Source organism: Ursus maritimus, unplaced genomic scaffold, assembly GCF_017311325.1.
Source record: "Ursus maritimus isolate PB19 unplaced genomic scaffold, ASM1731132v1 scaffold_7, whole genome shotgun sequence".
NCBI classification, from domain to species: domain Eukaryota; kingdom Metazoa; phylum Chordata; class Mammalia; order Carnivora; family Ursidae; genus Ursus; species Ursus maritimus.
Genome location: NW_024426885.1, coordinates 32,272,102 through 32,296,831, shown reverse-complemented (window position 1 = coordinate 32,296,831; position 24,730 = coordinate 32,272,102). Strand labels below are relative to the sequence as shown.

The 24,730-nt window shown below is 35.9% G+C and overlaps 1 protein-coding gene across 2 annotated transcripts in view; it reads left to right on the top strand.

Annotated features, from left to right (window-relative positions):
• The window catches only part of TBC1D12 (TBC1 domain family member 12), a 103,963-nt gene that overhangs the window by 37,518 nt on the left and 41,715 nt on the right, over window positions 1–24,730 (top strand). For both annotated transcript variants that reach the window (XM_040624308.1, XM_008696268.2), the window contains one exon: window positions 23,971–24,086. In XM_040624308.1, the coding sequence (XP_040480242.1) occupies window positions 23,971–24,086 (116 nt within the window). The remainder of the gene's footprint in view (window positions 1–23,970; window positions 24,087–24,730) is intronic.

Here is a 24,730-nt window from a genome sequence, read left to right as displayed (position 1 = left end):
ACACAGTTAACACATGATTACATTCTCTATAAAATGTAAAACATTATAGGAAGATATGTTTCCTTTCACTTTCCCTTCACATTTTTACGCCTTTTAAAATTAATTTTTTGTGTGCAAGCACATATAATTAAGTGTGTATATTTTTTACATATGTGGTGTTATATATTTTTTTAACTCATTTCAAGAGCAGAATGTCACTATATATAATTTTTTTTGCTTTATTTATCTTTACATGTTTTGCACCCATAGTTTTTCAGAGATACATGAAGTTCATAAGTGAAAGATATTGTAGGTTGAATATTTTTTAAAAATTTTAATATAGTAAATTTTATTAAAGATCTGATCCATTTTAGTGCTTTTCATGTTAACATAAAACAACATAAAAATCCTTTTAGGATAAAAGCAAAGTCAAACTGACTCACGTTTGGCATTTAACTTAAATCAGTTCCCAAGTCACATGAATATTCATAATATTATTTTATGAGGATTATCACATGTGTTCTCTTGCAGGTGTGAAATTCCTGCTTGTGGCCTTTTGAACCAGTTGGTGAGCCATGATGTTAAAAATTGCATCTATTAATAATAAATAGTATTTCAGTTATATTGTAATTCAATTGACCTAAGTTTTTACTTTTTCTAAATAAATTGGCCAGAGTTGGAATGTAGCTACATTGTCTTCTGACCTCCAAACTGCAAATAAGAAAAATTACAAATGAGTCATGTGATGTATAATTGTAACATGATTCCATACTAGATTGAGTATACCCTATTTATGTCAAACTGACGGATCTTTTTTTGCTAGATACTGTTTTTATATTTGCATTTTTAAATAAGAAAATGAGATTGTAGTACTTAGGTGATGTTTCCAGCTTTTCATCACTCGTGTCTTTTTCTGAGTAAAGTTTCAGTTGAGAGGTTGAAACACTTTCACATAACTTTTGATAGGTAAGGGAAAAAACTTTTAAGTTACTTACTGATTTCTTAATCTGAGCACTTCAAAATGTCTTAAAAATCTAAAAGAATAGGTCACTTTCCTCAGTTAAGCCACTGCCTTTGAAATGTTTTACTGCAGGAACAATGACATTATGAAAAGGACTAGAATATGTGTGCTTTGTGAGCAGTACTTAAATATATAACATTGTGAAAAGTGTTAGGGCTTAATATTCTGGTTAATAACTTGATTGGTGTGTGTAGTATTAGAATATTTGAAAACAACTTGTTGGCTTAATTATGCTTAAGTATAGATACTTTTGATGTAAAGTTTGAGTAGTGCAAAAAGTACCTACTTCCTTATTTGTGGTTAAATTGTGGAGGGGCTGGACTGTTTTCAGAATTTATATTTGAAAAGTCCTTAAAATTGTTAGACCCTTGCATGTTTTATTTTCACCTTTTTTTACCCAGTGTAATGTCACCTTGAGAAGGCAATCTCATTTAACTGTTTTATAGTTAATGACAAATTATTGTCTTTCCTATGTGTGAATAGATTGATTTCATAAAAGTTAATTTGTATGGTCTGAAAGTTGAAAGAGGGATTCATAATAGCTCAGCCTGTGCTTCTTGAAGAGGAGAAAAGTATAAGCTTTAAAAAAGAAACTTACTTTGGCTAAAGAAAACTAAAAGAATAAAAGCAGTAAGTTCTCACAAGTTGAACTGGGTGGGATTTGGAGGAAAGTTTTTTGCTATCATCAGAGACAGAGACTTGGAAAAGGGTTATAGTCTGAAAATATTGACTACCTGTTATTTGATTCTGTAAATACAGTTTGTATCAAAGTTATATTAAAAGTTGTATTCATTCTGTCTTTATGTCAGACTTGTATATTATGTTAGGGATCAAATTAGACTGGACAAACAAAATTGTGCTAATAACTTTACCAAAATGAAGTTTACTAAGGTATTCCTGTGTGCCAAAGGGCGATTAAATGTTTTGCCTCAAGGTTTCAATTAAGGTTGAGTTATGCAATGGATTTTATTTCTCCTACTTCACAGATTCTGGAATAAAATTTAGAATCAGTAAAGGCATCATAATTGGCTTTATCCTCTCTACTCCAAGCATGACGGTTTCCCTGGCTCTTTGATCAAGTTGTGTAAGAGAGCCTCTTTATCGTGGGCAGGCATGGTCTTGAGGTGGTAGAGAGGTCCGCGTGGGGAATTACTTCATTTCTGGAAACATTATTCTGGCTGTCTATAAACTATTCACAGCATGTAGAAATATGATTGATGCAGCTTTAACATTAACTCCTTTAGGAACGGTGTTCTCACTGTCCACTGAAACTCCAAGTCAAGTCAGTTTATGTGTCAGGCTATGCTGGTTTTCACGTTGTCTTTGGGAGAGAAGCTCCTATTTTATTCTTTCCTCTCCCCACTTCCAGTATTTTACTTCTTTAAGAAGCTATTCAAAGACTCTGGCCACTCTGCCTTTGAACCTATAGTCTGATCTTTTCTCACATTTCCATCCTAGTCACCTTCTTTTTGGTAGATACCTTTAGCTGCAGAGCCCAAAGCATCAGAGTGTGGCAGAATACCATTCTGCTCCCAGCTTACCATGTGACCTCATGTTAGCAAACTCTAAGCTTTTTCTCTAGCAGAAATTGAAGGACAAAATTCTTGATCTTCTCTAAGATTGTCTGGTTTTTATTTCAATAAATGCATTATTTATTCAACATACATTGACTGTGCATTATACAATAGGTATGGTTCAGGTTCTTGGAATATAAATAAATATGAGTCCTAGCCTTTGATTTATTCTAGTATAACTGTGGGGGGAGGCATAGCTTCATATATAATTTTAATGATTTTGAGTGCTGTAGTAGAGTTGTGAGCAAAGTATGAAGAGTACATATGAAAGAATAATTTGGTTCAGAGATGATGTATGAGTTGTGTTCTGAAGTATACTAACTGGTAGGAGTTTACAAGGTTGATGAGATGGGGAAAGCCATTCCAGAAAGAAAATTGAATGAGCAATCAGAAATGCATAAGAATTGTTTAGTTAGTAGGCCACTATATCAGGGATATAGGATAGATGGTGAAAGGTCATTAGCCACAAGATTAGAGAGTTGGGTTTTATCCAAAATACTGTAAGAAAAACCCATTAATTTATGTATGTATGTATGTATTTTATTTATTTGTCAAAGAGGGAGAGCACAAGCAAGGAGAGCAGGCAGAGGGAGAAGCAGACTCCCTTCTGAGCAAGGAGCCCAATGTGGAACTTAAATCCCAGGACCCTGGGATCATGACCTGAGCTGAAGGTAGACACTTAAACAACTGAGCCACCCAGGGTCCCCCAAAATACTTTTAAATAAGGTACTGAGACATCAAATTCATATATTAGCAAAGTAATTCTGGAGGCATTATAGAAGCTAAATTAGAAAAAAGTGGGTTGACAAACAAGGACATTAAGATTTATTTTAATAGTCTATGATTCTGGTTCCTAAATACAGTGGATTACCTAGAGAATGTGTTAAAAATACAGTCCCATACATTGAGTTCCTAATGTCAGATTTGTGTTTTTCAATTCTTATGTTTCTAGTGGGTTCTTTTTCAAATCTGCTATATCACTTTTATAGTTTACAGTTCCCTGCTGAAATTTCAAGCTTGGCCTTTATCTCCTTTAACATAGTAAGTATAGTTGTTTCATAGCCTGTGTCTGATAACTCCCCTGTCTGCAAATTCTGTAGATTTGTTTATATTGAAAATCATTTCTGCTAGTTTTTTTTTTTTTAAGATTTATTTATTTGAGAGGGAGAGACATTGCAAGCATGAACAGGGGCAAGGGCAGAGGGAAAGGGAGAGAGAATCTCAAGCAGACTCCCTGCCAAGTATGGAGTCCCACATGAGGCTTGATCTCATGACCCCAAGATCGTGGCCTGAGCTGAAATCAAAAGTTGGATGCCTGGGGCGCCTGGGTGGCACAGCGGTTAGGCGTCTGCCTTCGGCTCAGGGCGTGATCCCAGCGATCTGGGATCGAGCCCCACATCAGGCTCTTCTGCTATGAGCCTGCTTCTTCCTCTCCCACTCCCCCTGCTTGTGTTCCCTCTCTCGCTGGCTGTCTGTATCTCTGTCGAATAAATAAATAAAATCTTAAAAAAAAAAAAAAAATTGGATGTCTAACCAGCTGAGCCACCCAGGCACCCCTCTGCTGGTTTTTGTTAGATGCTGTTTTATCTCTGTGTGCCTAGTTACCCTTGCTTGGGTACTGGATATATTTGGAACACCATATGTAGAAAACAATTTGAAGGCTAAGGTGATAACATCCTTGAGAGATTTTAATTTATGTCTCTCAGGTACCTGATGGTGCTAGCTGTCTTGTTTTTTCATCCATTAAAATGAGGCAAAGCTCAGAGGCAATCTGTTTTGGCCAGTTTTCTTACTAATTTGAAAACATTTTTTGATTGTTAAATCAACTTTTCATTCCTGGGATAAACTCGCAGTTAGTCAAAGTTATTATCCATTTTGTATGTTGCTGAATTTGGTTTGCATGTATATTGTTTTAATAAACTTTTTTAGAGTAGTTTTGGATTCATAGCAAAATTGAGCAGAAAGTACAGAGAGTTTCTATATAGCTCCTGTCCCCCGCTCCAACACACATACAACTTCCCCCACTGTTGGCATCCTGTACCATCATGTGGTACATTTGTTACAATCAGTGAATCTAAACTGACACATCATAATCACCCAAAGTCCATAGTTTACATTCGGATGTACTCTTGGTGTTGTACATTCTAAGAGTTTGGTGGTTTTTTTTTTAAATTCTAAGAGTTTCGACAAATGTATAATGACATTATAGTATCATATGGAATAATTTCACTTTATTCATTAATGAATAAAGCTGCTATAAACATCCACAGGCAGATTTTTTTATGGATATAAATTTCCATTTCATTTGAGTAAATAATGCCAAGGATTCTGATTGCTGGATCATATGGTAAAGGTGCGTTTAGTTTTGTAGTAAACAGCCAGACTATCTTCCAAACTGGGTATTCCATTTTGCATTCCCATTGGCAGTGAATGAGAGTTCCTGTTGCTCCACATGCAGCATTTGTTATTGTCAGTGTTGTGGATTTTGAGCGTTCTGATAGGTCGGAGAAAACAACATCTCACTGTTGTTTTCACTTGCAATTCCCTATTAACATATGAGGGGGGGGCATCTTATGTTTACTTGTCATCTGTATATCTTCTTTCAGATCTTTTGCCATTTTTTAACTGGGTTGTTCATTTTAGAACAGGGCACTTGAGTGGCTCAGTCAGTTAAGTGTCCGCCTTTTGATTTTGGCCCAGGTCATGATCTCAGAGTCGTGAGATTGAGTCCCATTGTCGGGCTCTGTGCTAAGCAGGGAGGGAGAGTGCTGGACATTCTCTCCCTCTTCCTCTGCACTGCCCCCCCCACCTGCTCGTTCATGCTCTCTCACTCTCTGTCTCTCTAAAAATAAGTAAAGTTTTAATATATATGTATAACAATAAGAACAGAACTCAGTAGACTTTTAAGAGTTTTTCATATGAATTTTGTCTAACAGTTCTTTATCAGATGGATCTTTTGCAAGTATTTCCTTCCAGTTTGTGGCCTGTCTTCTCATTTTCTTACAGCATCTTTCACAGAGCAGCAGTTTTTCATTGAAATAAAGTTCTGCTTCTCAATGATTTCTTTCATGGCTTGTACTTTTGGTGTTACAGCAAAATAAAATTATCACCATGACCAAGGTCATTTAGGTTTACTCTTGTCTTCTAGGAGTTTTATAGTTGGGTTGTTTTGTTTTGTTTTGTTTTTACTTTTATGTCTATTGAGTTAACTTTTGTGAATGGCGTAAAGGCTGTGTCTAGATTCATTTTTTTGCATGCGGATGTCCAGTTATTCACCGTTTGTTGACAAAACTGTCTTTGTTTAATTCTGTTGTCTTTGCCCCTTTGTCAAAGATCAGTTAACTATATTTATGTGGGTCTACTTCTGAACTGTGTGTTCTCTCCCATTGATACATTTCTCTTTTGTCAGCACCACACTATCTTGATTCTTGTAGTTTTATAGTAAGTTTTGAAGACAGGTAGTATCAATCTTCCAACTTTATTTTTCTCCTTCAATATTGAGTTTGCTGTTCTGGATCTTTTGCCTCTACATATAAACTTTAGAACCACTTTTTCAATATCCACAAAATAACTTGCCAGGATTTTGATTGGGATGTGTTGAATCTTAAATTTGGAAAGAACTGACATCTTGACAATACTGACCTTCCTAGTTATAAGCATGGCATATCTCCCCATTTATTCAGTTCTTTTGATATCTTTCCTCAGAGTTTTGTAGTTTTCCTCATGTAGATCTTGTACATATTTTGTTAGAATTATTCGTAAGTATTTCATTATTTTGGATGCTAATATGTTAATGTGTTTTGAATTTCAAATTCCATTTGTTTATTGCTGGCATATAGGAAAGCAATTGACTTTCCTTGTATCCTGCAACCTTGCTATAATCTCTTGTTGGTTCCGGGAGTTTGTCTATTCTTTCAGATTTTCTACAGTGATAATCATGGCATCTGCAAACAAGGACACTTTTTATTTCTTCCTTCCCTATCAGTATACCTTTTATTTCCTTTTCTTGTCTCATTGCATGAGCTAGGACTTCCTATATAATATTGACAAACAGTGGTGGCAGGGGACATACTCGTGTTGTTCTTGATCTTAGCAACAAAACCTTGAGTTACTCACCATCAGATGATATTAGGTATAGATTTTTTTTGCTATTATAAAAAAGAGTGTGTGTGTTTGTATCCCATTATATCTCTGATAATTGCTTTGGGATAAGTTTGTTTGTTTCTTTTTTTTTCTATTAACATATAGTGTATTATTTGTTTCTGGGATACAGGTCTGTGATTCATCAGTTTTACACAATACACAGCGCTCACCACAACACACACCCTCCCCAGTGTCCATCACCCAGCCACCCCATCCCCCCTCCCCTCCCCTCCAGCAGCCCTCACTTTGAGTTTCTTTCTTTCTTTTTAAATTTTATTATTTTTTAATTTTTAAAAATTGTATTTATTTATTTGACACAGAGAGAGAGAGGGAGAGAGGCACGCAGAAGGAGAGGGAGAAACAGGCTCCCCACTGAATGGAGAGCCTGACGTGTGGCTCAATCCCAGAACCCTGGGATTGTGACCTGAGCTGAAGGCAGATGCTTCCCCCTTCTTCTGTCTTCTGGTAGAGATTAGAAAATTGATATCATTTCTTCCTTATATGTTTGCTAGAATTCACCAATGAACCCATCTGAGCCACGTGCTTTCTGTTTTGGAAGGTGATTATTGATTCAGTTCCCCCTTCTCTCTTTCCCTACCTTTCTCCCTCTCTTGCTTCTCCTTTCTTGCCATCCTTCCTTTCATTTATCTCCACCTTTATTAGGCTATAATTGTTGATTCCGTTTTTTTAAACACATAATAAGCCTTTCAGATTATCTATTTCTTCTCGTATGAGTTTTAGCAGATTGTATCTTTAGGGAGTTGTTCAATTTTGTCTGAGTTACAAAATTATGGGCATCTGGTTGTTCATAATATTCCTTTAATGACCATCAGATCTGTAGTGATATCCCATGATTCATTTCTGATATTTGTAGTTTTTGTCTCTTCTCTCTCTCTCTTTTTCTTTTTTCTTAGCCTGGCTAGAAGCTATGTCTTTACTGATTTTTCTGCCTCTTGGATCTGCCCATTTCTGATAGTGGGTTTTGAAGCCTCTAGGTGTAATAGTGGATTCATCTGTTTTTTCTTATAGTTCTTTCACTTTTTACTTCAGTATTTTGATGCTCTGATGTTCAGTGCATCCACATTAAAGATTTTTATGTCTTCTTGGAATATTGGCCCCTTTATCATTATATAATGCCCCCTTTCATATCCCTGATAACTTTTCTTTCTCGTTAGTTTGCTCTTTCTGAAATTAATATAGCTATCCTGCTTTCTTTATGTCTTAGCATGTATGTCTTCCTCTGTCCCTTTACATTTAATTTATATGTGTCTTTATATTTAAGTAGATTTCTTGCAGACATAATTAGCTCTTATTTTTTGATCCCATTCCTTTAAATGGTATGTTTAGACCATTCATATTTGAAATGATTATTGATGTTGTTTGAATTAACGTCTGCCATATTTGTTACTGTTTTCTATCTGTTGTCCTTGTTCTTCGTACCTCTTTTTGTTTTCCAATCTTTTGCTGCCTTTGGTTGTTTTAATAGAGAATTTTTATTGATTCCAGTTTCTCCATTCTTGGCATATCAGTTATACTTCTTTTAAAAATTTCATTAGTGATTGCCAGAGCTGGCAATATGATTTCATTTACAACTAATCCAAGTTCATTTTCAAATAACATATACTATTTCACAGATAATGCAAATACCTTATAATAAAAACAAATTCCTGGACACCTGGGTAACTCAGTTGGTTAAGTATCTGCCTTTCACTCAGGTCCTGGTCTCAGGGTCCTGGGATTGAGCCCCGCATCTGGCTTCCTGCTCAGCGGGGAGTCTGCTTCTCTCTCTCCCTCTGCACCTCCCCACCATGCATTTCTCTCTCTCTCTCTGAAATACATAAAAATCTTTAAACAAATAAATTTCCCCCTTCCATCCCCTGTATTCTTGTTGTCATTTGTTTCACTTGTACATAAGCACATATACTTATAGATGTATGTATATATACACACACAAATACACATATATAAGTGCATTTGTAATTGAATATATCATTATTTTGAACAAACTGTTACCTGCTAGATCATTAAGAATAATAAAAATAAAAATCTTTATTTTACCTTTTCCTTCCTGATGCTCTTCCTTTCTTTGTATACGTTTTTGTTTTTTTGTTTTTTTTTAAGATTTCATTTATTTGACAGGGAGAGACACAGTGAGAGAGGGAACACAAGCAGGGGGAGTAGGAGAGGGAGAAGCAGGCTTCCCGCTGAGCAGGGAGCCCAGTGCGGGGCTCAGTCCCAGGACCCTGGGATCATGGCCTGAGCCGAAGGCAGACGCTTGATGACTGAGCCCCCCAGGCGCCCCTACAATCAAGTTTTTGATCTATATCATTTTCCTGCTCTTGAAAGAGCTTCTTTTAACATTTCTTGCAAGGTAGATCTATGTAGCAAATTCCTTCAATTTTTGTGGGTTTTTAAAAAAAATCTTTATTTTTCTATTTATTTAATTTCCTTTTGAAGGATCATTTCACAGAATACAAAATTTTAGGTCAGTGCATTTTTTTCTTTCAACATTTTAGATATTTCTTTCTTCTTGCTTGCGTGGTTTCTGAGAAGTTGAATGTAATTCTTTTCTTCTCTATAGGAAAAGAGATTATTTTCCCCCTCAGTGGCTTCTTTCAAGATATTTTGCTTTGTTTTTGGTTTTTTTTACAGTTAAAATATGATTTGCCTAGGCATATTTTTTTGATCATTTATTCTGCTTGGTGATTTGTAGTTTGGTGTTGACATTAATTTGGGGAACTTCCCAGTTATAATTGCTTCAAACATTGCTTCTGCTCCTTTTTCTCTTCTTTTGATATTCCCATTACACATATATACCTTTTGTAGATGTCCCGTAGTCCTTGGATATTCTGTTTTGTTTTGTTTTTTCTTCAGTCTGTTCTCTATGTAAGTTTTGGAGATTTCTATGGAGATGTCTTCAAGCTTAGAGATTCTTTCCTCAGCTAGTAGGTAGTCTCATCTACTAATGAGCCTATCAAAAGCATATCATTTCTGTTGTAGGTTTATTTTTTATCTCTAGCATTTCTTTTTCATTCTTAGAATTTCTACTTCTCTTACATTGTCCATCTGTTCTTGCGTGTTGTCTACTTTTTTCATTAATACCTTTAGCATATTAATCATAGTATTTCAAAATTCTTTGTCTACTAATTCTAACATTTCTGCCATATCTGACCTGGTTCTGATGCTTGTTCAGTTTCTTTAAACTGTTTTTTGCCTTTTATTATGCCTTATAACTTTTTGTTGAACAGTGGACACAATGTGCCGAGTAAAAGGGACAGTAGTAAACAGGCCCTTAGTAATATAGTAGTAAGGTGGTTTGGGGAGGGAAAGTTCTATACTCTTATGATTAAATCTCAGTCTTTTGGTGATCTTGTGTCTTTGGATTGTGAACTTCACCAGTGTGTCTTAGTCTCCATCTCCCCTTAAGTGGGAGAGGATGGCTAGAGTGGGCTGGAGTTGAGTATTTCCTTCCCCCCAGGTAAGTTAGGCTCTGATAAAAACCTCAACAGGTTAGGCCCTGGTAAAATAGTTTTTTCTGAGAGCAGGCCTTATTAAGGAAAACAGATGCTCTAGTGTATTTCAAAATAGTTGCTTTCGGCTAGTATCCAAAATCTATAAAGAACTTTTCAGACTCAACACCCAAAGAACAAATAATCCAATTAAGAAATGGGCAAAAGACATGAACAGACATTTCTCCAAAGACGACATCCATATGGCCAACAGACACATGAAAAAGTGCTCAACATCACTCGGTATCAGGGAAATACAAATCAAAACCGCAATGAGATACCACCTCACACCTGTCAGAATGGCTAAAATTAACAAGTCAGGAAATGACAGATGTTGGCAAGGATGCAAAGGAAGGGGAACCCTCTTACACTATTGGTGACAATGCATACTGGTACAGCCACTCTGGAAGACAGTATGGAGATTCCTCAAAAAGTTGAAAATAGAGCTACCCTATGACCCAGCAATTGCACTGCTAGGGATTTACCCCAAAGATACAAATGTAGTGATCCGAAGGGGCACCTGCACCCCAGTGTTTATAGCAGCCATGTCCACAATAGCCAAACTATGGAAAGAGCCCAGATGTCCATCAACAGTGAATGGATAAAGAAGTGGTCTATAGGGGTGCCTGGGTGGCTCAGCCGTTAAGCGTCTGCCTTCGGCTCAGTTCATGATCCTGGGATCGAGCCCCGCATCAGGCTCCCTGCTTGGCAGTAAGCCTGTTTCTCCCTCTCACCCTCCCCTTGCTTGTGTTCCCTCTGTCGCGGTCTCTCTCTATCAAATAAATAAATAAAATCTTTAAAAAAGCAAAGTGGACTATATACACAATCGAATACTACTCAGCCATCAAAAAAAAAAAAATGAAATCTTGCCATTTGCAAGGGTGTGGATGGAATTAGAGGGTATTATGCTAAGCAAAATAAGTCAAACAGAAAAAGACAATTATCATATGATTTTACTCATGTGGAATTTAAGAAACAAAACGGAGGATCGTAAGGGAAGGGAGGGAAGAATAAAACAAGACAAAATCAGAGAGGGAGATAAACCATAAGAGACTCTTAACTTAGAAACAAACTGAGGGTTGCTGGGGGGAAAAGGGGTGGAGTAACTGGGTGATGGACATTAAGGAGGACACATGATGTGATAAGCACTGGGTTTTATGTAAGACTGATGAATCACTGAACTCTACCTCTGAAACCAATAGTACACTGTATGTTAATTGAATTTAAATTAAAAAAAAATAGTTTCTTTCCCCTCTTACTGCTAGAAGCATGAGGGGATTTTTCTCTAATATTCACTCTAGACCTGGTAGAGTTACTGGAGGTAAAACTCAACAAAAGTATGTGGGATTGGGTCCTCTTGTAGTTTTAGCTCTCAGACTTGTCCACGTTGTGCCTCCAGCAATTTTTCAATGAGAGAATTATAGTTCATGTTTTCCTACCCTGGCATTTGTTCCCACAGAGGTTTGTGCTCATGGCTCTCTGCTATGTTTCTTTATATCCTCCTATCTGTCTACATTTTGGGGGGCACAGTTCACCCTGTGACTTTACTTCCCTGATAGCTCCAAGAAAAGTTACTGATTTTTTTTAGTTTGTTTGACTTTTTTACCTGTTAGGATGGAGTGGCAACTTCTAAGCTTCTTCCATGCTAGACCAGAAACCAGAAGTCAATTTGCTAATATTTTGTTAAGGATTTTCATTCAGGATACTGGTTTGTAATTTTCTTTTAATATCTTGGTCTAATTTTGGTATTTGATAATGCTGGCATCATTGAATGCATTGAGAATGATTTCTTCCCCTTCTTTCCTGAAAGAATTTGTGTAGAATTAGTATTATTTCTTCCGTACATGTTTGGTAGAACTTGTTAGTGAAATTATCAAAGACGGTTTCTCAACCTCAGTGCTATTGACATTTTAGGCCATGTAATTATTGTTGTGGGAGACTTTCCTCCGCAATGTAGCATATTTACCAGCATCCCTACCCACTAGATGCCAATAGCCACACTCCACCCCTACCCCGCATTGTGGCAACTAGAAATGTTTCTAGGTATTGCCAGCTGTTCCCCGGGGGCCAAAGTTGACTGCAGTTGAGAACTGCTGACATAAACCAAACATGGAGGTTTGTTGTTGTTATTGTTGAATAAATTTTTAAATATAAATTTATTATTTTTAATTGATATAGGTCCATGAAGTTTTCTGTTTTCTTTTTGAGTCCATTTTAGTTGGTAGCATGCCTTTCAAGAGGTTTTTACGTTTCCTCTACATTGTTGGATTTATTGGAATAAATTGTTCTTAATATTCTCTTATCTTTTTAATGCCTACTGGATATGTGATATGGATAGAGATCATCTCTCTTACATTTCTGATTTTAGTAACTTGTGTCTTCTCTTTTTTCTTGACCGGTTTTACCAGAAGTTTATCAATTGTACTGATTTCTTAAAATACATAACTTTAGTTTCACTGATTTGTTTCCTATTTTATTAATTTTTGCTCTTCATTGTCTACTTCTTTCTTCTTACTTTGAATTTGTTTTTGCTTTTCTTCTAGTTTTTTTAAGATGGATCGTTGTTTTAGGTCTTTCATCCTTTTTAATATAAGTATATTAAGCCTTAAATTTCCCTCTAAACATGCTTTAGCTATATTCCACAAGTTTCAGTATTTTCATTTTTCTCCATTTCAAATGTTTTTTCTTTTTCTTTGTTATTTCTTTCACTAACGTTTATTTGGAAGTGTATCATTTTAATTTTCACATATTTCAAATTTGCCAGAGAAGTTTCTAGAAATGATTTCCTATTTAATTCCATTATGGTCATATACATCATACAATTTCAGTCTTTTTCAATTTGAGACTTGTTTTATGCGTCAGACATAGTTTGTCTTAATGAATGTTCCTTGTGCACTTGAAAAGATTGTGCATTCTGCAGATGTTGGGGGAGTGTTACATAAATGTCAGTGAGGTCTTGTTAGAAGATAGTGTTGTTCGAGCCCTGTATAATTTTGCTGATTTTCTGTTTATTCTATGAATTACTGAAAGAGGAATAATAAAATCTCCACCACAGTCTGCTTTGCTGTTTCTCCTTTTCCTACATGTGTTTTGAAGCTTGTTTTTGTCTTCTTGATGAATCAACCTGTGAAGTTTCTGTCTGACTTTAATTTAGCCACTGCAGCTTGCTTTCAGTTAGTGCTTGCGTGGTACCTGTTTTTCTGTTCTTTTCCTTTTTATTCATCTTTATGTTTAAAGTGGGTTCCTTATATAACATGTTTTATCTTTTTATACCGTCTGATATGCTGAGCTTTTTATAAATGAGTGTCATTTAATGTCATTATTAATGTGACTTATTTTAAATTTACCATCTTGCTATTTCTTTTCAAATTGTCCCATCTGGTCTTCGTTTCTTTTTTTTCTCTTTTCCTGCCTTATTTTGGATTAAGTGACTATTTTTAGTACTCCATTTTATTTCCATTATTAGCTTATTAGATAAACCTTTGTTTTAGTTTTTCAGTGGTTGACTTGACCAACACTTTTCAAGTGTTTTAGTTTCACAACTCCTTTGGATTTGCAGTTATTAATGACCTCAAAGACTTTTTGCTTAAGGTGATTATACCCAAAGTTAAAACTGAAATGTTGAGGTATTTATTAATTTATTTTAAAATAATGGTAGTAAAGTCATTACATGTTAACATAAGTAACATTTATGTTAACTGTATGTTAGAAAGTATTTTTAAAAAACTGGTAGTAAGAGTGGCATTGTTTTACTTTTTCTTATCTCTTTGAAGTCTGGCTTAATAAAACAATGCTAGATTATATATCTAGTCTTGCTTTCAGTTTCTTGCTGTATGTTGTTTTGGGTACATCTGTGAAGAAAATCTGGCCTCAAACAGATATGTAGACAGTGTTTAAAAACAAAATTCAGCCGAGTAAATGTGAAGATCTATTTGGCTTTAGTAAGCGATTTATGAACTGCATAGCATCCCATTCAGCAAGTAGAGGGGAGCTCTGAGGAGCTGTACAAATGGAGGGTTTTTATAGGAAGGAGGGTGGGTCATGAAGTTACTAGCAAAAGAAAAGGAAGGATGGTTTCAGGAAAAGTTGCTTTTTTTAGGGAAGACCCTTTAAGGGGTCTTACAATGGTTACTTTATCTTCCTTTATGGGAGGTGGGGGAGAGGCTGGAGAGGGCCCACGTGACAGATTACCTCATTGGTGCTGATGAGAAAATTCCTGACTGACCGATTAATAAGACTACATTTCTGGTGCAGGTTGAAACTGCAGTTAGGTTAGATATCAAGCTTCTGTGTGGTCTAAGTGACTCCATTTTGGGCCTGTGGTTTTCTTTTTAACAATTGTAAAGGGAACAGCATTTTAATAGCCTTTTCAGATATTTGTGGGTATTCTTCTTTGATACTCAAACTCATCAAGTGGTAGTTTCTTGAAGGTAAGTTATATTGTGGAATCTGAAAATATATCTCTGTTATTAAAATCCATTGGTCTCTCTTGTACTTCGAATGGATGTTTTTACCCCTATGTGGTTTCGTTTTTTATACATTGATCATTTGGAAAATACTGGTTTACCATATTGCAGATCATTTAAATGTTATAATATTGTATTATAGAGTATTTAAAAATTATGGTAATATCACCACTGATTTCATCTGAAAAATTTATTGGAAACTGTCAAACATGTGGCATTTATAAGTTTTGCAGAATTTCAATTTCACTTGAAAGGTCGACTTTGTTATTGACAATAATTACTTTTAGTTGCTTTCCTTGATCACTAGCTCACTTCATCATTTTTTGCTTTAATAAACTTTATGTTGGAATAACTTTAGATTTATAGAGAAGGTTGAGAAGAAAATACAGAGAGTTCCTGTTTAATTTCATTCATTTTTCATTAATGCTAATATTACTTGCATTATTCTGGACTTTTGTCAAAACTAAGAAATTGACAATTGACCCTGATACATTGCTGTTAACTAAACTCCAGGCTTCATTTGGATTTCACCAGTTTTTCTACATATGTCCTTTTACTGTTCCAGGATTCAATCCAGAATACCACATTGTATTTTCTTATCATGTTTCTTTGTCTCAGAGGCCTTTGACTATTTCTCAATCTTTCCTTGTTTTTATCACCTTGACACTTTTGAGTAGTACTGGTCAGGTATTTTCCAGCATGTTCCTTAAAAGAAACTACTATTATCTCTGTATCCTCAGTATTTCTGACACCAACTGTGTAGGGTTCTCCCCCCCCCCCATGCTAACCAATTATTTGACACCAGCAGGGTGTCCTACAATTGAATTCAATTCTGACACTATTTACCTGGAGTCAGTGTCAGATTCCACAGCTTAAGAGCTCAGTCCTACAAGACCGCCCCCCACTTCAGAAGGCAATTCCAGGTCCAGGCTTCTAGTACTTCTGACCAACCAACTCTAAATTAGTGACTCCCGTGATTCCCTCCTTGGGTTTGATAATTTGCTAGAATGACTCGTAGAACTCAGGAAAATGGTTTACTTACTAGATGTGAATTGCCAGTTTTATAAAAGGTTAAAACTCATGAACAATCAGATGGAAGAGATACACATAGCAAGGTATATGAAAGGGGCATGGAGTGTCAATGACTTCTCCATGTGTATCGCCCTCCCACACCCCCATGTGTTCACCAACCCAGAAGCACCCTGAATTGTTTGTTAAGGTTTTTTATGAAGGCTTCACTTTGTAGGCATAATTGATTGAATCACTGGTCATTAGTGACTAACCCAACCTCCAGTACCTCTCCCCTCTCCAGCGGTCAAGGGATGGGGTTGAAAGATCCAACCCTCTCATTACAGGATTGGTCCCCCTGACAACTAGCCCCTATCCTGAGGATATCCAGAAGACTTCAGCTACCTATCATCTCATTAGCATACAAAAAAGCACTTAATTCAGAGATTTCAAGGGTTTTAGGATCTGTGTGCCAGGAACCAGAGACCAAATATATATATTTATAATGTCAGGTCCTCAATTTGGGTTTGTTTGATGATTTCCTCATGATTTGACTGGGGTTATATTTTTTTTTGGAGGAATACCGTGGAGATGGAGTGCCTGCTTTGTACAAATTTGAGAAAATATCTGCCAGATACTCAAGTCTGAATAAGTATTGTTTGTTCTCAGTTTTCTTTTAATTCAAAAATAGTGTCCATAATAAAAGAGGTTTGTCCTGTTCACCACTCAAATAATTGCACAAATATTTTTTCTCTGGACAACCATTGTACTTTGGTGTACAGCAGAAGTTCCTTATGTATACATCTCATTATATCACATAAAATAGAGATTTATTATCTCTTTTATCATAGGTCATAGGTTTATCATAGGCCAAGATTTAATAGAATTAGTAATGTTTGCTGTTAATCACAGACATTTGTAAGTGAAACTGACCAGACCCCTCGCATTGCCTTTTTGTTTTTTAACTGTGAGTTCATGCCACGGTGAACACAGTGTCTAGTAGTACAGTTGGGAGTCTGCCTTGATTGGTGCTAGAGTACCAACAGTTTTATTTAAGTTGCTTTAGCACCAGGGGAGCTGATGTGAATGCACCGACAAAGACACACTATTATGAATACAGTTTTGACTTTGCAGGCCTGATGAAAGCATCTCTGGGACACTGTTGAGACTACTGTAGTAGGGCTTATGATACTTTATCACAGTCTACCCTCAAGTAGTATTTTATTCATTTGAGTATGATGTAATAACCTTACAACAGTATATTGCCATTCTTTCCCTTCTGATTTTTGTGCTATAAACCCCTTAAAACGTTGAAGATATGTTTGCTTTAAGTTGTTATATATCCTTTAGACATTTTTAAGTGACTTCTTTATTTTTGTCTGTCCTTGATGGCTTTTCCAAAATGTCTTTTTATGTTTTTCCATACTTACTATTTTAGTGCTTTTCGTTTCTTTGTGTAAACTCATGTTTTCAAATGATATATTCTTTCTGCCTGAAATTTCCTTTAAAATATAGTTCAGGTCTACCGACAACAGATTCTCTCAGCTTTTGTTTGAAAAAAATTTTATATGCTTTTTTTTTTTTTTTGAGTAAACTCTGTGCCCAACGTGGGATTCAAACTCATGACACCAAGATCAAGAGTTGCATGCTCTACCGACTGAGCCAGCTAGACACCCTTGTTATGCTTTCATTTTTGAAAGATCTGTAATCTCATTATGGAATTCTAAGTCAACAGGGTTTTCCCCTCTCATTGTTTAATTTTTTTCTTTCTGCATTTTAAAGATTTTTTCCGTTCTCTTCTGACTTGGGTAGTTTCAGATGGGTCTGAACATTCAGGTCTCTCCTGAGTGTCCTTTGTGTACAGTGATGACTTTACATTTTGGTTGGTAGGAATGTGAATACTTCTCATCTCTGAGTGAGCTCTGGGGACTATTTTTGCTTACTGCTCCCCAGTAACTTTCCCAGATGCTGTGTTTTGCCCTGCCTTCTGTTCTGCCTTACACACATACAGGTTCAGATTCAGCTGAAGACTCAACAGGACTCCTATGCAGATTCCTGGAGCTCTTTTTCAATGGAGTGCTTTCTTTTCTACTACTCTGGCACACAAATTTTGGCCCCTCTCAACCATTCTAAACTAACAGCCAGTTTTTGTTTGAGTTCTCCCTTTCTGTTCTGATTTCTAGAATAGCCTTCATGCACAATGGAATGATACTAGGTTTACCTTGTTTCCTCGTTGTCAGAGATCATCACAAAGGCTGTTTTTAGCAAGAAAGTTGCTATGAATTACCTAGTACCCCATGTGGGAATCTGCCCTATCCTTCTAAAGATTCGGCCAGTTTGTGTATATGTGTGTGTGTGCACATAAGTGTGATTTTTAGGAATGTAGGTGAAAATAAAATGCTTATCTAAATTTCTAATTACATATTCAAATCAGTATAAAAATAATGTATTAAGAAATAGTGCTTTTTTATTCAGAACTGTTTGCCTACATCTTTGACATCAGTATGTTCAGGATCACTGTGACCAGTTTTGGGGTTTCTGATCCCAGAGCACATTATTTTCACTTTTGTCCAAGCTGTAGAAGTTATTTAATAGTGCTTTTTTTTTTTTTTTAAGTAGACTCCACAGTGTGGAGCCCAACGTGGGGCTTGAACTCATGATCCTGAGATCAAGACCTGAGCTAAAATCAAGAGTTGGACGCTTAACTGACTGAGCCACCCAGGTGCCCCAAAGATACAGTGCTTTTGATTCTATATATTATCTTCCTATGAGAAATTTTATCTTAAGCCATAAATTTCCAAATGCATTACACTTTTTCTTCTATAGATATAAAATTATCATCTCTATGGCAAAGTCTCTTTCTGTTGTTTTTTAAGGTAATATTTAAAGGCTCTTTGTGATAGTTTGCTATCAGATGGTTATACCTTCAGGAATCCTTACTTATTTTACATTCAGTTTCTTCCTTTTCTACTCCAATTAAGCAAACAACAACAAAAAACCCCACTAATCAACAGGTAACCTTCCACACTAGCATAGGTTGAGATAATTTCAGGATAATGTGTCTTCTCCAAATAATAATTTGCTGTTCAAAATTAATAGAGAGAAAGCACCCATAACCTGAGAGATGCTATTAGCAAATAGGCTACATCTTTTCTGAGAGATTATTTTGGGGAAAAACATCTTTTCTCTTTATGTTTTCAGAGTATCTCTTTACCTTGGAATTGTAAGACATTTTTTCTACTTTACTCTTAAGGAGATGACAACAACTGCCTTCCATCTTTTGATCAGACTTAGAATGATTGGCTGTTTGATGCAAATTTTTTATAGTAGAATAAATTATTCTACAGATATTTTCCTGCCTGCCCATTGGTTTCACCTACTATTTAGTTATCTCAATTAAAGTAACATATTTCATAGGACACAATATTTTGAGTGAAAAACAATAAATTAAATTACAGAAACAATAAATAGGCTTCATTACAACATCCCATAGAAATACATTCCATACGTTAAATGCTTCTTGTCTTACATTTGGCAGGTAGATTCTAACTACTTATAAAATAGGTCAGTTAAAACAGCTTTGTTGGCAGAAAAGGGGGAGAATCTTACAGTATTTTCAGATGGTGAATGTACTGTAGCTAGCATTATTTACTGATTTCCTTGGACTATGATATTTCCAGTTGCTTTTTAATATTGTAATATTCTTTTATAACCTACAAAATTATCAGTGTTTAGCTCATTATTAAACTTCTTTTGAAGAAATACATGGGAGATTTTTATGACATGAGAATACACATGGAATTAAAGTAAATTCCACCCATGAGATATTATTTGTTATGTTTTTACATGAAGTCTTAATATATTTCAACTACTTTTCAATAACTTGAGCCCTATGATCTCCTTACTGCCCTTGACTCAAGAGTTACTTAAGAGTCATGTGATTTGGGCGCCTGGGTAGCGCAGTCGTTAAAGCGTCTGCCTTCGGCTCAGGGCGTGATCCCGGCGTGCCGGGATCGAGTCCCACATCGGGCTCCTCCGCTGTGAGCCTGCTTCTTCCTCTCCCACTCCCCCTGCTTGTGTTCCCTCTCTCGCTGGCTGTCTCTATCTCTGTCGAATAAATAAATAAAATCTTTAAAAAAAAAAAAAAAAAGAGTCATGTGATTTGTCTCAGCTACAGGCCCTGATTGACTCATTGATAAGGCTTATTTCTCAGGTCATTGTGATACTTGTGGAATGAGATATTTACTGAGAACTTCCAGGAAGGATTTTTTTCCTTCTCTTTTGTGAGAGGTACTAGAAGAGCAGGTGGAGGATCACTGAAAGTTGCATTAAGGATGTGACAAGTCACATTGCTGCAGTCATTTCTCTGAGTAGCAAGCCAGCCTCCAGATGAAGCCCACACAGGGAGGAGGAGGTGTTTGAGAGACTGGTAGAGAAGTGGAGTCCTTGACTAATGCTGTGAACCTCTTGGTCAAAGATCAAAGTTAGCTAAGTGTATGGAATATTCAGTCCTATGAACTGATAAATTCACCTAAAACTGTTTGAGTTGGCTTTTTGTTATATAATTATTTTTTTAAAAAATCCTAAGAGGTATCATCTTGTAATTTTGAAAGTACTGATACTTAATATTTTACTATTTCTAATATAATTTGTAATTTTAATCACATTAGAGTAGCATCTTTAATTCAGCAAATATTTTAGTCATTCCAGATATATAAATCTATACTATTTTCATATAAGGGTGGATTGATACCATGTTTTTTAGCTTTTCTTGTTCGTATCACCCTCTAGAAACTCAAAGCATTTTTATCCTAAGAATCTGTGATGGGAATTGCAGGAAATACAATTTCTTTCTTGTGAAAAATACTTGAATGACAATTCTGTATAAGGCCCATTTGTAAGGTAGACACATGAATGATATTTAGGTGCCTCGTTTTGTGTCACCTTTTATATTAAATGTGTACTTACTCAGTTAATTTTTAATAAAAGGCTACTTTCATCAAAGCTAGGCTTTAGAGGTACCTGGCTGGCTCAGTCAGTAGAACATGCGACTCTTGATCTTGGAATCATGGGTTCAGACCCCACATTGGGTGTAGAGCCTACTTAAAACCTACCTTTTTTTCCCCCTTAATCTAGACTTTTAGTGGCTCACCAGTTTGTTCCTGAATTCCAAATTTTTTCATCAGTGGAAGATTCCATAATTTAGCCTACACGTTTCCAATTTTATTTCCTATGCTTTTTCAAGTTCAGTGAGATTAATGTGTTTTCCTCATCCATGCCTTTGCTTCCCCCCACCCCCGGCTTGTTCTTTCCAGTCCTTTCTGCCTATGGAATTAATACCCATCATTTTTGCCCCAGTCCTGATCCAACCTCTTCAGTAAAATCTTTGTCAGTTATCTACCATGAATGTAAGTGATCTCTAACAAAATACTTTATGCTTGTAAGAAAATTCAAATAATAGCGAATACATTAGAGTAAAACAAATGCCCTTCATTCTTAGTCCAGTCCTCCAGAGGAGAACTGCTTAATATTCAGATTCCTTGTTGTTTTTCTATATATATTTAAGTGTATGTGACATATTTGGTTATTACTTCTTTTGACGACCATATTGGAGAGCACAATTCTAGAGGCTTAATCATATTTAAGTTTGATTTTTCTTTTGGCAAGAATATTTCAAGAATGGTGGTATGTACTTCATACTGCATCATAACAGGAAACATCATCTGGTGGTCTTTTCTTGTGATGTTTAGTTGAACCAGTACACTGTTAGCCTGATCTCCCCATTTTAAAGATCCCAGTTATTCTCCCACTGAATGATTTTATCTATCTCATTTTTTTAAATTGTTGTAGATAGCTACTTGACTGTTAATATAGTAAAGTAATAGTTGTTAAAAGGCCAGCCTTTGGAGCTACACTGTCTGCCATTTATGACCTTCAGCAAATGACTGCATATCTCTGTGCCTTAGTTTCCTCTGTTGTGAGTTAGATGCCTCACTGGGTTTTATCGAGGATCAAATGTGTTAAATGTTTAAAACAGTGCATGATATGTTTTGTCAGTAGATATTGTTAATATATTGATTTAGAAGTGCTATTTTGCTGTCTGTGCATTGGCATTTATTTGCATGGGAAATGCTTTATTGGATAATATTCATTGTATCTGTCTGGCAGTGAGACCAAGTCACATTGTGGGAAAACAAAGTGCCATTTAAATGATTTAAAAAAAAAAACAACCCTCATATATGTCTAACATCTATGATTTTTTTTTAAGATTTTTATTTATTTATTTGACAGAGAGAGAGAGTGCAAATGCGTGCGCACAAGCAGGGGGAGAAGGAGAGGGAGAAGCAGGCTTCCCGTGCAGAAAGCCTGATGAGGGGCTTGATCCCAGGACCATGGGATCGTGACCTGAGCCAAAGGCAGTCATGGGGTGCCTGGGTGGCTCAGTTGGTTGAGCATCTATGATTTTTAATAAGAAAAACATTAGCAGAAAAGGGGATTTGTTACATTTGAGTTTGTAGCGAAGAAAAAAATATTGATCATAATTTTACATATATGTCCTAGATGTTAGGAAAGAAAATTATGAAAAAGAAAAAGAAATGAATGACCTTTTGACTCTCAAAAGCCGTATAGTTCTTTGGGATGGGAGTTAATATAAATGAGCATCACAGTCTTAAATAACTTGCGAAAGAAGTCTCGAAAAATCCGGTGCAGTTATCCAAAGGAGCTCTCAGATTAACAGAGCTTAGATTTACTAGATGGAAGGGGAGATGTAGAACTAAAGAACTATAAAACAATAATACAAACCTTTATAAACACTGGCAGTAACCATAACGCAAGGTGGAGTTTATAGAAAATGCTTAAGATAATATAAATTTTTTAAAAAGTAATATCTCAAATTAGAAGCTTAAGCCTCAACAAGACCATCAAATTTTTAAGGGGGATAGAACCATCAGTTTATTATTTTATAACTGTTTGATTCGGTAGGGAGAAATAGTCTTTGAGTTGGAAAAGATAATAATAATATAAAAAAGCATCATAGGCCATGGTAGGAAAGCAGCCAGTAAGTGATGCACTTGATCACTTCAAGTGCATTTCCTTTTCTTCATTTAAATTAATGTCTTCTGTAGCTGCCAGTAAGGACTTGGAAATCTGCCCATGAAATTGTATAATCTTTAAGAATTTCTTTTTTTTTAAATATTTTATTTATTTATTGGAGAGAGAGAGAGAGAGAACACATGCGAGTCTGGGTAGGGGCAGAGGGAGAGGGAGAGAAACCCAAGCAGACTCCGGATGAGTACAGAGCCCCATGACACAGGGCTCAATCTCAGGATCCCAAGATGACAATCTGAGCTGAAACCAAGAGTCAGACAGGCACTTAACTGAGTCACCCAGATGCCCCTTGGAGAATTTCATGAAAAATATATTTGTTACCTAGAGATGATCAAATCTAGATTTTTTTAAAAGGGAATAATGTGGATTCTGGAAATTATAAGCCTATAATTGTTATTGATCTTTGTTAGATTTCTGGAAATAATTTCAGTAGAAGTCTTTGAACATGTATGAAAAAATGCTCATCTGTAGAAATTTAAAGGTATCCACCAAGAACATACCATGTCAGATTAACTTCATTTCTTCTGATAGGATTATCTGTTCAGATGAATTAGAAAAATAATAATAGATTCTTAATTTTAGTGGTGTATTTGACAATCTTTTGCCATATTTTTGGATAAGAAATGATGGTAAATTGTTGTTTACATTTAGAGTAAATAGGTAGGTTTACAGTATTTAGTTTCAAAGAAGGTCAAAATTGAAAACCAACATTTGATTACAGGTTCAGTTTTATTTTGGGAGAGATCTTCAAGGCATTACAAAAGGATTATGCCTGTGCCCACATTTCCATTATTGATCTGACTGAAGAGTTAGAAAGTAGGCTTATTTGCTTGTAGATTATTCAAAGCTGGACTTGGATAGCTGATACCATAGAAGGCAATCAGGAACATCTCCCTAAAACCTTAACTCATTAACATAGTGCATTTGTATCTTTGCCTTCTCTTAACGTACTTTGATACTTCATATGTAATATGAATTCATGATTTAGATCGCTTCAGGGAGAAAAAGTGACTTTTTTTTGCTCTGCCTCATAGTTTTACCAAATTAATGTATGAATTGTATCTTTTATTATAGTGTAATATCGTTAATGATACAGATTTAATAATACAAACTGAAAATTGGAAAAGATTCTGCATAAAGTATATTTTTATCTATTCTAGGAATATGAAGCACGAACAGGGAGGACCTGTAAACCACCACCTCAGTCTTCAAGACGTAAGAATTTTGAATTTGAGCCACTTTCTACCACTGCCCTGATTCTTGAGGATCGACCATCGTAAGTATTCTGGTTGGCATCAAGCACACTGTTTATATTTCAGACTTCAATTTAATTTAAACTTCAATTTAAATTTCAATTTAAATATATTGAGAAATTAGATATAGAAATAGCTTTTTTATTTTTATTTTTTATTTTTTTTTAAGATTTTTATTTATTTATTTATTTGACAGAGAGAGAGAGAGAGACAGCCAGCGAGACAGGGAACATAAGCAGGGGGAGTGGGAGAGGAAGAAGCAGGCTTCCAGTGGAGGAGCCTGATGTGGGGCTCGATCCCAGAATGCCGGGATCACACCCTGAGCCAAAGGCAGACGCTTAACGACTGAACCACCCAGGCGCCCCCTAGAAATGGCTTTTTTATTTATTTATTTTTTATTTATTTATTTTTTTAAAGATTTTATTTATTTTTATTTGACAGAGATAGAGACAGCCAGCGAGAGAGGGAGCACAAGCAGTGGGAGTGGGAGAGGAAGAAGCAGGCTCCTAGCGGAGGAGCCTGATGTGGGGCTCGATCCCACAATGCCGGGATCACGCCCTGAGCCGAAGGCAGTCGCTTAACCGCTGTGCCACCCAGGTGCCCCTAGAAATGGGTTTTTTAAAGAAAAATTTAAAAATCTCAGTCATGTGTCCTAAAACTGTCCAGA